The 13401-nt window shown below is 39.5% G+C and overlaps 1 protein-coding gene across 1 annotated transcript; it reads right to left on the minus strand.

Moving 5' to 3' along the window:
- Positions 1-424: 424 nt before the first annotated feature.
- On the minus strand, positions 425-6091 carry psmd6 (proteasome 26S subunit, non-ATPase 6). Its single transcript, XM_020592536.1, has 8 exons — positions 5787-6091; positions 5067-5272; positions 4197-4342; positions 3883-4102; positions 3681-3789; positions 3335-3503; positions 2002-2079; positions 425-576 (listed from the first exon to the last, which is right to left on the minus strand). The coding sequence occupies exons 1-8, from the start codon at positions 5929-5931 to the stop codon at positions 480-482; spliced, it is 1170 nt and encodes a 389-aa protein (XP_020448192.1). The 5' UTR covers positions 5932-6091; the 3' UTR covers positions 425-479.
- Between the last annotated feature and the right edge of the window lie 7310 nt (positions 6092-13401).

Consider the following 13401-nt stretch of genomic DNA (forward strand, 5'->3'; position numbering starts at 1 on the left):
AACCTTCAATCCTTTTGTTTACCCTCAAACTCCACTAACATCTTGACCATTGTTTCCAGTTTGGGGAGACATTGCTAGGATGTTCTATTAGCACCATAGACTTGGAATGTGAAAGAGAATACAGCTTATGTCTGGGAGGAAAAAATACATCCATTGATACTATGTAAAAGCGTGTATAGATTTTTTTTTTTTTTTTTTTGTACACATTATCAGAATCAATTTCAGCTGGACGTATTGGCTGCTATGTAATTCATGAACAAAACATAGGTTAGAATTAATATTTAAAGAAAAAAAGATTGTATAGTATATTTGTTTTGTAACAAGTTTCTGTAAATAAAATAATTTATACTGCTATTTATATGAAATTGTGTGTCTGCCTTTTTCCTAAGATAAAAAAAAAACAATGTCAACAGTTAAACAAGTTTTATTATATATATACACAGTAAATCCTCAGGGTTGGGAAGAACAATGTTCCATGGTTACATGTTGATCACTCTCGATAACTTCTGGACTCTGTTGAGCAGCAGGTCGCCTTTCTTGATGGTTTCCTGGTACTGCCAGTTTTTGCTGTCAGGTCTGAGGAGAAAAAACGCAAAAATGTTTAGAGTTCTACATCTGGTTATACAGAAGCACATTGCATTCAGCAAATAAAAAAAAAAGGATGTTATCTTGTAATTATGACATACTACTAATTACGAGATCAGCATCACATAAATACGAGAAAAGATAATTACAAAAAAAGATCTCGATGAAATCTCAATGAGATAATGCAGGGGTTGGAACGCAGCAGATCTTGCCTGAAAATCAGCAGGTTTTAAATTCTGTAGTGTCAAATTGATTCAGTTAATATATTCAATAGTGCATGGTTAACAGTTCACTTTTGCTAATTCAGTATAGTGTTTTAAAACAATATAGATGGGCCTCAAAGTTGCTGCCTACTGTGTAACTCACTACAGCTCTATACCTAAACATGTACTGACCAGGAGTTGGAAAGCTTCAGAACCTGCTGAGAAACATTGGGTTAAGATTTTTTCATTAGGCTATTTACATAAATCTGACTGCACATCCCACAATAGGCTAGGTAATACAATTAACTGCTAATAGCTAATTTGGTGTTCCAAAATGTCAACAAATAGACCTATAGCATAGGCTAAAAACAGCACCCACATTATGACACACTGTATCGGTGGCAACATTACATAGCCTGTGGCCTACTGCCTGTTTCTTGTCGAAGTGTACATCTGGTTCACATGAGTAACATGACTATTATGTTTAATGCTTTGTCATAATTACAGGATCCAGAGATCAGGATCTTGTAATAGGTTGTTACTGTTGCTATTTAAGAGAGGCTTTGTAGGCTGCTGGATTTAACTGTCTAGATCCAGTACCCTATATCCTACAGTCTACTGGGCTAAGAATATGAGCTTAAATATACATTTTTCAAAAAAAACTTTTTGCATACTAGTAGAAAATGTCACAAATGGTAAAAGTTCAGTCATGTGCATAGATCATTCTTTTACAACAAGTATGTTGCCATAGATATGAGTGACTGGGCTGCAGCTTGGGCACCATTTTTAGCCTACATTTGTTTATGTTTTAGAACACTAAGTACACCAAATTAACTATAATCAGTTCATTTCTGCTATGTGCTACTGTATGTATTGAGAGAATTATGTAAATACTGAAGAAATTTTAGAAACCTAGTGTTTCCCAAGCAGGTTCTCTAGCTTTCCAACTCCTGCTCAGTACATGTAGCAACTTCGAGGCCCATTTGTAGTCTATAGTTATTTACGTTGTGGAACACTAAGTATGCTGAATTAGCTATTAATAGTTCACCTTTGCTATGCAGTCATTGAATTGCTTTGATACTAAAGAATTCATTAAAACCTGATGATTTTCAGGGAAATTCTGCAGCACTACAGTCCCTGCATTATCTCGTTATTACAGGATCCTGATCTTGTAATTCTATAAGTATTAAGATTTGAGGAATAGAAATATTACCTATTGGTTTCCACAATCTCGTTCACCTTATCAATCTTACAGTGGAGACGGCCAGCGGCTATGAATCGGGACAGCTCCCTGAGAAAAAGAGAAGAGTCCAGTTAGACCAGAAACGTTTACATTATAGGCCTTCGTGCTCAATTCAGATCTCTGTTGATGGTTAACATTCATATATGTATCCACCTCTGATTTGAACACCACAGAGACAGAGCACCACATGTCATACTCTGAAAACCACACCTAGTGGGAATAATAAAATTCTTTGCTCTCCATTGACTGTGTATTGGGTGAAGGCATCTCTTTAACAAGTCTGTCTTTTTACAAAAAAAAAAACTGAAAAATGCCTAAAAGAAACTGTGGTAGGATGCAGTACCAACAAGGTAAAGAACCCAGAGTTATAGTTTTAAAAACTGCTGAACAAATAAATAAAAATTAAGACGACAAAGATAAGAGGTGAGGCATTTGCTGGACCAATAGTGAAACTGGTATTCCTGACACGCTATTGCTGCGTTTCCAATATCGGAACCTAACAAGGGGTATAACCTGTACTTCCCTTAACCATCACCAAGCATAGGGGGTTGATGTGGATCCTCCTGCTTTCTTTTTCCACTGTTTCTCTCTGTTGGTCTCCGTTCAGAGGAGGGAGGGCCTGCACCCCTCATTACTCAATGCAATGCAACACAACACATTTTGGTAGGTTCCTATAATGGAAAAACTCCTTGTGTCTGAGTGCATCAGGCATCCTGGTGTGTTTGCTGGTGCTTTAGCTAACTACAGTAGCATGCTAGCACATGGGAAGAAAATTACTGTTGCAATTTATTTCCAATATACATCTAGAGGGATGCTGGGGTACAGCTGATGACTAAAACGATTATGGGACAAGTTAGCTGATAGAATGTTAGCAAGCTACTCCCATTCTTCCTGCTAATGCCTCACTTCAGTCTTCTTTCAGTTTTTTGTAAAAAGACTGAATTATGAAAGAGGTGCCTTTTTTACTCAATACAAAGTCAAAAGGAGCGAGATGTATCGTTCTCCACTGACACAGTGTGGCCTAAATGCACTCTGAGGTCCTAACTTGCCAGGCATGTGCCTGCTTAATTGAAATATGAGCCACATACATACAAAAATAATAGCATGAAATGTTACTGTCCATAATATAAAGATACTAACAATTTATCACTTCAGATATTCTAATAAAACTACTGTATGTACATGCAACTTGTCTCAAAGTACTTTGAGCACTAGCGAGAACTACAACTAGGCTTTCCACAGTACAAAGAGGATTGACTTATGTATAAAATGATGCACATAAGTGTGGTGTGCTGGCACTCACTGGTCGATGAACTCTGTGCTGACACCGAAGGCTTCAGCCATGTAGCCCAGGGTGAGGGAGCGGTAGGACTCCAGCAGCTGGCTGTAGGCCTGGATCCTCATCTCCCTCACATAGTAGCGGTAGTGTGGTGCAAAGAGCCAGTCCTTCTTCATCTCCTGCTCCACCATGGCTGTAGTACAGTGACAAGAAAGTCTTGGTTATTTTTGAAATGGCAAAAGTGTGGCAGAGCATAAAACACAGCAGCATGGAATACACACAATGTTTGGCAGTAAAAATCCCATTCAGGTTAAGTACATTTTGGAATAATTTAAAAACTGTAAAGAAAAATTAAAACAGGCTTCCTCACCCAGAGACTGGAAGAAGACAGAGTAACGGCACTCATAGAGTGAGAAAAGATACTGGCGGACAGCAGGCAGACTGTGCAGCACCTCTAAGATCTCGGCTCCTTTTATTACCTACAGAGAAAGACATTTACTCACATGGGTGTAAAACTGTGTATTGCACACAGTTTCAACGTACTGAGTACATGCAGCCTGTCCTGCTCCTACCTTTTCACGGAGGTCGGGCCTTTTGAGGGCAATCATGCAGACGTAGACGGTGTAAGTAACAAAGGTCTTGTAGTCCATAAGTTCATAGGAGGTAAAAGTGGAGACTGTGTCAAGGAAGAGCTCAGCTGCTTGCTTGAAGTCCCTGATGGCCACACAGTACAGGCCCTGATAGACTTTCAGACGATTCCTCCTGTCCCAGTCTCCCCCCTCCTCAATAAGGCTGTGAAGAAAGATGAAATGAACAGAGAGATGAGAAGTGAAGAGACTGAAGAGTCGGGTGAGATGTTCCACAATAAAGATGAGAGATCCTTTACCTCTTGGCTTTCTCAGAGTTGCGTGTGATGAGGTCGCTGTCCATGTAAAAGAGGCCAATCCTCAGCAGGTAGAAGACAATATCTAGTCTGTGACCCAGAGCCACTGTCTTGTCATAGGTCTTCCTGAAGGCTGTTAGGGCACCCTCCTGTGGACACACAGGACAAAGACAGACAATGTCAGTTAACTCTGCTACTGTTCAGACCTGTGTAGAAAAAAATCCTTGGACAACTGGAGGGCTGGACCATGGATATATCTATCTTGACAAATAAAAATAAAAAAAGAAGAAGAAGAAAAAACTGAATACAAAAAGCCACAGCTGAATATTATAACTACAGTTAGCATTATTATTTCAACTTCTAACCACTTTGCTTCAATGTCTGGTCACGTTAGGATGTACAACAACTCATCACATAGATAATGAGAAACTTATTACAGAGAACCTGCCACTCTAAATACTAAGCAGCTGATGTGTTGTTGATTCAAAAGTCCCACTTGTTCTAACAAACAGCTGCTGGTACAGTAAGTAGTACTCAGGATTTTAGTTCTGACACAAAGCAGTGTTTGCTGAATAGGAAGGATATCAGAGAGTGACATCTTAAAAAAAAAAAAAAAAAAAAGTACTTACATATATTATGGTTAAGTGTTCGACACAAACATGTTGACAGTGTACGGATTTTGTAACATCTGAAGTGAGCTATTTTCTGTGGCTAAAGTCATTTTATTTTATTAATAGTGCCCATTAACTAATCAAGATAGGAATGTGCCTGTGCACTGAGTTAATGAAACACCTAGATTTCCAGCTAAATCCGGTAAAGCCCCATGCCTGTATTTAAATAGTACTTCATGAAAAAGCTTTCAGGAAATCGCACCTTGTCTCCAATTCTGATCAGATATTCAGCTTTGGCCACCATGACGTCTCTTATCTCGCTTTCTCCCAGGTTCTTCTCGGCATCCTCCAGCACATCATCCAGGCGTTTCAGCTCCTCCTCGTTAGCCTTCTTCATTTTACTCAGCAGGTCACTGTCCAGCTGCCACTTCAGGTCCTTACACAGACCCTCATAGTATGGCGCCATATCTGAAGCAACGAAAGGGCGAGATTATTTTAAACTTTGACTAGTAAAACACCTTAGTATAAAGTGGAAGTTTGCTAATAGCCTTTACATCTCATATGTATGACTTAGCAGAAGTGTACTCCCTTCTAAAGAATGACACTTTAATAATACAAAAGTAATGCATGCATTTATATATTTACCCGTAAGAGAAATCCTAAATAAATAACGCAGGACTTGAAAACATCAAGAATATAACCTGACAATGCTACACAAGTCTGGTAAACAATCCTTGGGATTGCCTGTTGACTAACGTTAGCTGACATTTGCTAATAACGTTAGCTTGTATGGCCAATTTTCCTACAGTGACCGCAAGGCAAAACTGGAAAATATTTTCGATTCCGTCAGCGTTTATGAACAACTGACCCGGTACAAAAACCTATATGCATACATTAATGTTAGCAACATACATATAACGACCAGATTATAAAGGCTGGCGTGGCAATTCCGACAGTTAAATGCTAGCGTTTGCTAACTCACTGTTAGCTTTGATAGCGTCCATGAGCTCAGTCTTCACTTTAGCATCATGTCGGTGACCGTCCATTGTGAGCAGAAACTTTAGTTGCGCTATCCTCAGGTCAGGGTTCTTGGGCAGACCCTCCTCCTCCAAATTTTCTAGCGGCATTTTGTTTTGTTTTTTAAATTACAGATATGCGAGGAAACACAAAAATGCGCCCTTTGTGCCGACAGAAACTAGCCCTGATAGTAAACGATGACTACGGAAAAACTGCCTCGTTTCCGGCGGAGCCTCTGTCAAACAGGATGAAACAAGAGCGGAAAGCGCCTTGGCATCTGCTGCGCATGTTACTGTTTACTTCCCTCTGCTGGCCACGAGTATGAACTACAACTACAAATGGCTTTAATTTGGGTTTTTACTTTATAATTTCCGTTACATCCGTTACTTTCTTATTTGTGCTTTATAAATAGTGTTGATTCAGTGACAAACAGTGGTTCAAGCTTCAGCAGTGCTGCTGTGGGTATAAGGTCCTGAGTGTAAACTGTTAAAATCTTTTTGTGTGGAGTACCATAAACATGAAATGGCTGGAAACAGGCAAAATGAGCATGCCATGGTCACTTTAAGATTAATTTCAGTCTTTGCTGAAAAATAAAACAGATAAACTGTTCCCTCTAAAAGGTTCCCTCTATTACACACCTGCATTGACATAATGCATGATCAGTGCCATTGAACTGTCCAGTAAGATCAGTCCACAGAACAGATGAGCTACTCTGACAGAGGAGGTCACTGTCAGGGTTGCATAGTGATTGCTGGTTACTTTGTTTCTTATCAGAAAGTCTGAAAAGTTATTCACCAGCCTGAAAGACCTCTACTAAAAGGTCAATTCCACTAAAGACAGAATGGAAACTTTGTTGCAACAGCGGATAGATTTTATTACTCTATTTATATAATTGTTTATTATATATTGACTCTAGCCCCCATCAGCTAGTGTCATATAGCCAAGTGAAGTTGTAGCAGCCAAACCTCAAAAAGAAGAATGTGACAGTCTGTACAAAGTCTATTCTGCTAGTTCTTAAGTGTTAATGGGCTGATGCGACACTGACTGCCATATTTGACTTTTTAATATTTTCATAACATCAGTTTTTTCATTCCATTTCAATTCTTGCTTGCTTACACAGTATGTACCACAGTGTGTCAGCATTTTCCACACTCTTACAACAAAAACACTAAAATTGGAATCACGTGCTGCACATTTTTTACCTCAGGGCATCTTTTATCCTTGTGCTCACAAGTTTTTTTAGTGTCATTAGTGTTAATTCTGCAAACTACAGGATGTCCTGGCCTGTGGTTCCTCCTCACCCCCAGTGTGCGCTCTGAATAACTCACTGGCTATAATGATATATATTTAAATCTCTGACAGTCTCCTCTTCCTTATCACTAGCCAGCAGCTGCAAGCAGCCACAAGGTCTTCATTAGCTGCTACACACACTCTGTTCACAATTCGCACTTCAAAGATGTGAGCTGTGATTGGCATTATCTTGGCTGGGCTGATCTTCCCACACCGATGTCCTGCTGTGCCTTCTTAACACTGGAGGAGGATTAACTGGGGAACTAATTGGTAGTGAACAGTTTACTCCTGTCGATTGGTTTTGCCCCCTGTACCCACTTTGTGTTTTTTTTTTATAGATGCTAAAAACAATGGTACAAATAGTGAGCAGAATACTTAAACTTTTTTTTGGCCACAGATCTGACATTGACATTCTTGACAAACACATCCAATGAATAAAGAACTCAGCAAAGTGCAGGGCTGACATGTAACTACAGTATATTTGCATCTCACTGGTCTTAGTGTACTGTAATGACTTAGTAACATCAACAGATGGCGATGTTAAACTTCTGCTGAGATGCATATACTGTATTCACCTGTACAACTGTATTCACTTCAGTGCGACACTTCTGCCTAAACATCTGTGTTTATGAAGCTCAGTTTCAGTTTTTGGTGAAATTGTCATAAATGTATAAATTTAATTCTATGTTTATATGTTTATTATTGATGTCATAGCTAAAGGTGGTGTTGTACTAGACTACATTCTATTCAGGTGTTGCTAATATTCTGACCCTCTCATGTAGCTGGGGAGGACAAAAATATAGAGACACCTCTAGAGTTGCACCTAAGAAAGTGTGTGTGTATATAGCTATATCCATTTATATACCCCCACCACCACCACACACACACACACACACACACACACATACCAATATAGTATATATACACACATACAGTATATGTATCCTCCTTAAGTGAAGGAAGCCATGTATATCAAAGAAAAGGGGTGGGCTGAGGGCCATTATTCTTCTGTTATTCTGCCTGGCAACACTGATCTCACTGGCAATGGTGCAAATCAGAGACGAGTGAACACAGTTGAATGTGTTAGAGATTAAATGAGTCACTGCTTCTCAAATCTCAAGTTGTACATTAATTACACATGCTGTTCTTTGTGAGCCATTTGAATATGATGTCAAATGAACCGATGTCAGTGAGACTGCACAAATCTTCCACCTGATTAAACTTTTCATTGTATCTGAAGATGATCTATTTTGTCAAAGTAGGAGAGAATAAGAGGCAGACATCGGGGGAGTTAGCAGGTCACATTTATCACTTTTCAACCAGCATGAACTAAGTGCTAGTTTTGAGCTGATTCAACTTGTGAATCTTCTTAGTACCAATTTGCTTTTCCATGGGCTAGAGAGCCACCATAGAGCCACATAATTATTTTTATTGACAAACAATCCCACTGTCTGTGCCAGTGAAGCCTTTCTAGCAGTTGTATATAAAAATCCTTTCATACACTTGTTTGTTGTTTTTACACCAGGCCTCTGTAGACAGAGCAACAGTACAATCAGAACAAGTGAAATGCTCTGGCATCTTAGAATTCAGCACCAACAATAAACAATACCTGTAATTTACATATAAGGTAGCTTGACTTTCAGTCTGAATAGCTGTTGTGTTACGACTCTTTTTAAATCACTTGACAACATTTTAACTGTAGGCTGCCACCAGACTACACATATGAAAGAACATGTCAACAGTGGATTACTTTGTGGAAAACCTCCGTGCACAGGCTTCCCCACCATCATCTCACCTTGCAGTTTGTAAAGTCAGGTAGATCCTAGCTCACGAAGGCTCACTGCCCATTACATCCAGTGCTTTGACAAAGCAACGGTTCAGGTTCCATTTGTGTAAGAGGCTTTCTTGTCTGCTACTTTCCTCTCTTCATCTGTGCATGTTTGGTTAGGTGATATTTGTTTTCAGCAGCACCCTATTGTTTAGTTTAGGTCATACCGTATCTCTTTTAGTCAGTTAAAAATAAACCGTTCTAGTTGCAACTCGTAGTATCAACACCTACAAACAGTAAAAAACCTTCCAGAGCTATTTTATCAAAAATGCAACACAGAGAACAGCTTGCATATCTGTCAAAAGCACAACAGAAGAAACTAAGTGGATTCATTGTGGCACAGTTTTAATAAACAGAATAAAGAAAACAACTTTGTCTGACACAGTAATACTGATCTTATGATTAAATACTGTCTTGTACATTATATAAATGGTACTGGCACACCAACCTTTGTATTTAGGTTCCTGTGTGCATTTAATATGCTATTTGAATTCTGTGCAAGGCAAAGCAAACTTCACCGGTAACAGTGAAAACTACTATGACTATTGCTGAAAAATATATACAGGGTCTGACATAGAGTCTTAATGCTTATTACTTTAATAACTTTTTTCTGCATGAATGTGGGAGTGCGAATGGTGGTGAATGGCCAAATAGTGTGAAAGCACTTCGACTGTGCTGTAATGCATAGAAAAGGGCTATACAAGTATGACACCATTTATCTCTTCTTATTTAGCACACTCAAAGCACTTTCATACTATCTGCCCATTCACACTCCCAAATTCATGAAGCGGTGACATCACTGGGAGTAACTGGAGGTTCAGTGTCTTGGTCAAAGACACTTCAACTGGACAAGCTGGGAATTGAACCACTAATCTTCCGGTTAGGAGATGACCCACTCTACCTCCTGAGCCACAGCTGCCCCCATCTAAATAGCTAAGAAACCTTATGTCTTCATAAACATGACTCATAATTTTCTTCAAATACAGTATCTGTAATCTTCTACAGCTGCAAGGAGTGAGAAATCAACACTAAAACAAATGTGAATGGTATCCTGCATTGAGTTCTGCTGTGGTGATTTCAGGATAGGACCCCTCCTCAGACCTGAGCTTGTTAATAAGTCAAAGAAAGAAATAGTGGGTGGAGCAAGCTGCTATCATGAACCAGGCAAAGCCTTCTGGCAACATGGTATCGAGGTGCCCAGCATGCCATTCTGCCTTATGGCAAAGTGCCCCTCGAGCCTCAGATTAACCCAGACCTGGCAACATTTCACTGTGCCAGGTGTCAGACTGTGCAAACACTTGAAATGAACTGTTATTTTTTTTATCACTGTGGCTGAAAGACGACAATCAGGGCCAATGAGAGCCCCCATAGAGATGTATTATGAGCTCTAATTATTGGTGCAGAATGTGTCATAGATCTTATTTGCAATATTTAATTGCAATCCAAAACTCATAGTGTTAATACAGGGGTTAGTCTGAAAAGTGAAGTCGAGTTTGATACAAAGTCACAGTTGAGGGCCATAGAAAGACAAAGGTTATTGGTTAGCATGCATTTCAAGATTAGCATAGTCAAGGTCTCCAAGTCTAATCTTTCACTCAAATCATTTGTCTGCACACAGTTGGGAGGTGCATGAATGTAAACAGCAAGGAGCTGTGATAATTATATAGAGTACATTTTGTGTTTGCAGTTTGTAAGAAGAGAAGAGGGGAGAAGTAGCAGCAGATGGACAGCAGGGTTACTGTTGCACATTATTACCACATCAGGAGAGGAGTGAACCTCTCTGACAGGACAGTGGGGATTCTGTGAGTAGGTGACCAGGGAGGAAATATCCCCTGCTGCCCTTATGACCTTATATGTGGATTGTGGGGCATATAGATCAAATATCCTCAGTGTATCCAGATATAGTGTCAAAAATGGGGACTCACAATGCAGTTAAATAAGAGAAGGGAAATCTTAGAAAATGGTTACATTGAACCTTGAGATGTCCAATATTTATTCACCTTGAAAAATAATGATCCTTGTCCCAGTCTGACTCATGCAAGGCGGTGCATCTGTTGACATTGCTCTGGTGCATTCTTGCCCGGCTAATTGAACACACATGATGACCAAAGGAGAGGAGGCTTCAGTCAGTCCCGTCACATGTCTCCTATTCAACAGTGGTGTGTGTAGGAGAAAGTGCATGTATACTTGCATAAAAGCAAGCTGGTTGTGTGTGTGGGATAACACACTGTAGGCATTCTTCATTTGTAAATAATTGAATCAGGCTATTTTAGTTTGCTCAAAGCGCAGCTGTAATTTGCAGCCTTTCTGCTCTTAAGGACCGGTAATTATGGCTTTTGAGTTTCTTAAAACAGCTAAAATGGCTTCAACTCATGGCAGCTGTGCATCTGGGACTTCACACACACACAGACACACACTAGCATACGTGTAGTACACAGGTACTACACACAAGCAACCCACTTAGGAAATACAACACTGGGATGAAAAGATTTATGAATGAATGCAGTTCTTCAAAATATTAAGTAGTAAGGTATGATTATTTTGTCAGAAGTGTCAGATGATACTAAATTAAAATAAATCCACAATCTAGACGTATGCAACATTAAAATTAAGCTTTGTAAGTATTACGTAGGTAGATGATCTTTTTGCCCTAAGGTTCTCATTTTTGTTGCCTTTTCAGGCCATTGTAATGCCAGCAAACTGGGGTTAACTGGACCTTAAAGATGATCTGTTTTCACGTCATCACCTGGTTTGCATGTTTACAGACAAATGCCTCAGAGTTAAGGAAAGGATGATGTCTGCTGTCTGTTCCTCAGAAACTGGCGATTCTGTCTGACTTTAATAGACCAGCATGCAGTAAATGCAATTCAAAAAATTGTAATACAGCACCCTGCAGTACAGTGTGGTCATCTGGAGACCTTTAGCAAAGTGACTTGAATTTAAAAAAAAGTTTTGTTTTCCTGTATCCTGAATTATCTCTGAAAAACATTTACCCATTTTTCTAAACTTCATTTCCAGCTGAAAATAAAAAGTGCTACATTCTTAGATTAGGCAGAGCTTTGGCTATTTATCTCCATTAGAAATCTCAGTAGTTATTTTCTGTTGTTAAAATACACATCTTTAAATTTTAAACAGACCTCTTTTGGTATAAAAAATCCCCTACAGTTTTATGCCAACTTCTGATAATACAGTTGCTATTATCAAACCCTTTTGTTCTGCCAAACTAGTAAAGGAGTCGGGGGCCATGCAGGAAAGGCACTGATATTTGATCTCATTCCAAAATGTCACATGTCCAGAGTGCTATGCTATTTTATGAACTTGGCTTTTGCACTTGATGCATGTAAAATAAATTTTGGCCCCAAACAAGATGTGTAGAATGTTTTGCTCCAAAAGGCCATGTTGGGGAAAATGTTCAAGTAAAGGTCTCCAAACAGATAAACAATAAAACCTCTTTTTCCCAACAATAATTTGGACTGTAAAGTCTTTGTGCACTGAGCTAATCCTGAAAGTACCTGCCTTCTCATGTATCTAATTTTTTGGCAGGCAGAAATTGGCTGACAATGCGACCGTCACAACTGGAGGCATCCGCACCACTTGAGGATCATCTCCCCACCATTCGCTACCTTGAATATGGCATAGCCCCAGAAGCATATGGCTGCAATCTGTGGCACTCCTCACTATACAGCCTCCATCCACTTTTAATTAACCACATGGAGACACCACATGCGCATCCTTGCTTTTGTGACTTAGCAGGTTTTTACATTGACTTACATTCATTTTCTGGAGACTTACTCTACACTCTACGTGATCCAGTATCTGGTCCCTACAGTGATACAAGTATAAACAACAGGATCTCTCTCTCTCTCTCTCTCTCATACACACACACACACACACACACACACACACAGAGCAGTAAAAATCTGGAAAGGGACTAATAAAGAAATAAACTGATATGGGCTACATTAATGATGAACCTGCAAGAGAAGCTCATGTATCAAAGGCAATAACAGCTACCTTAATGAACTGACAGAGGCTTGTGTGCCTTTTATTGTGTCTCATTACTCTCTGAGACAGTGATTGCAATAATACACACACAAATTCTCAGCTGATGTGACTGCAGCCAAAGCCTGAAAGTCCTCATTTACAGACCAGGACATTAGCACCACTCTCGCATAATGTATCTCATGTGTTTATGCAGCTGCTTTTGTAGTAGCATGGCTAACTAAATGAGGACTCTTTTCCGCTCTGTCTGGGAGTTAACCCAGTGTAAACATAAAAACTGGAGCACACGCCTTGAAAGCGGAGGTTAGATGAAGTAAATGCACTAATGTGCCAATCATGTCAGCAGCATTAACGCTTCAGTGCCTCTAATCAAGAGATTGGCATTCACACACCTATCTCCAAACATATGGGTGTGAGTGTAGTGTGTGTGGATTATGGGACTAGTAGCAGTAACCCTGAC

Source organism: Monopterus albus, unplaced genomic scaffold (assembly GCF_001952655.1).
Source record: "Monopterus albus unplaced genomic scaffold, M_albus_1.0 scaffold18.1, whole genome shotgun sequence".
NCBI lineage: Eukaryota > Metazoa > Chordata > Actinopteri > Synbranchiformes > Synbranchidae > Monopterus > Monopterus albus.

Coding starts and splice junctions, on each gene's coding strand:
- psmd6 (XM_020592536.1), bottom strand. CDS start 5,931: ATGCCGCTAGAAAATTTGGAGGAGGAGGGTCTGCCCAAGAACCCTGAC. Junction 5,273..5,786: donor GGACGCTATCAAAGCTAACA/GTGAGTTAGCAA, acceptor TCGTTGCTTCAG/ATATGGCGCCATACTATGAG. Junction 4,103..4,196: donor AACTCTGAGAAAGCCAAGAG/GTAAAGGATCTC, acceptor CTTTCTTCACAG/CCTTATTGAGGAGGGGGGAG.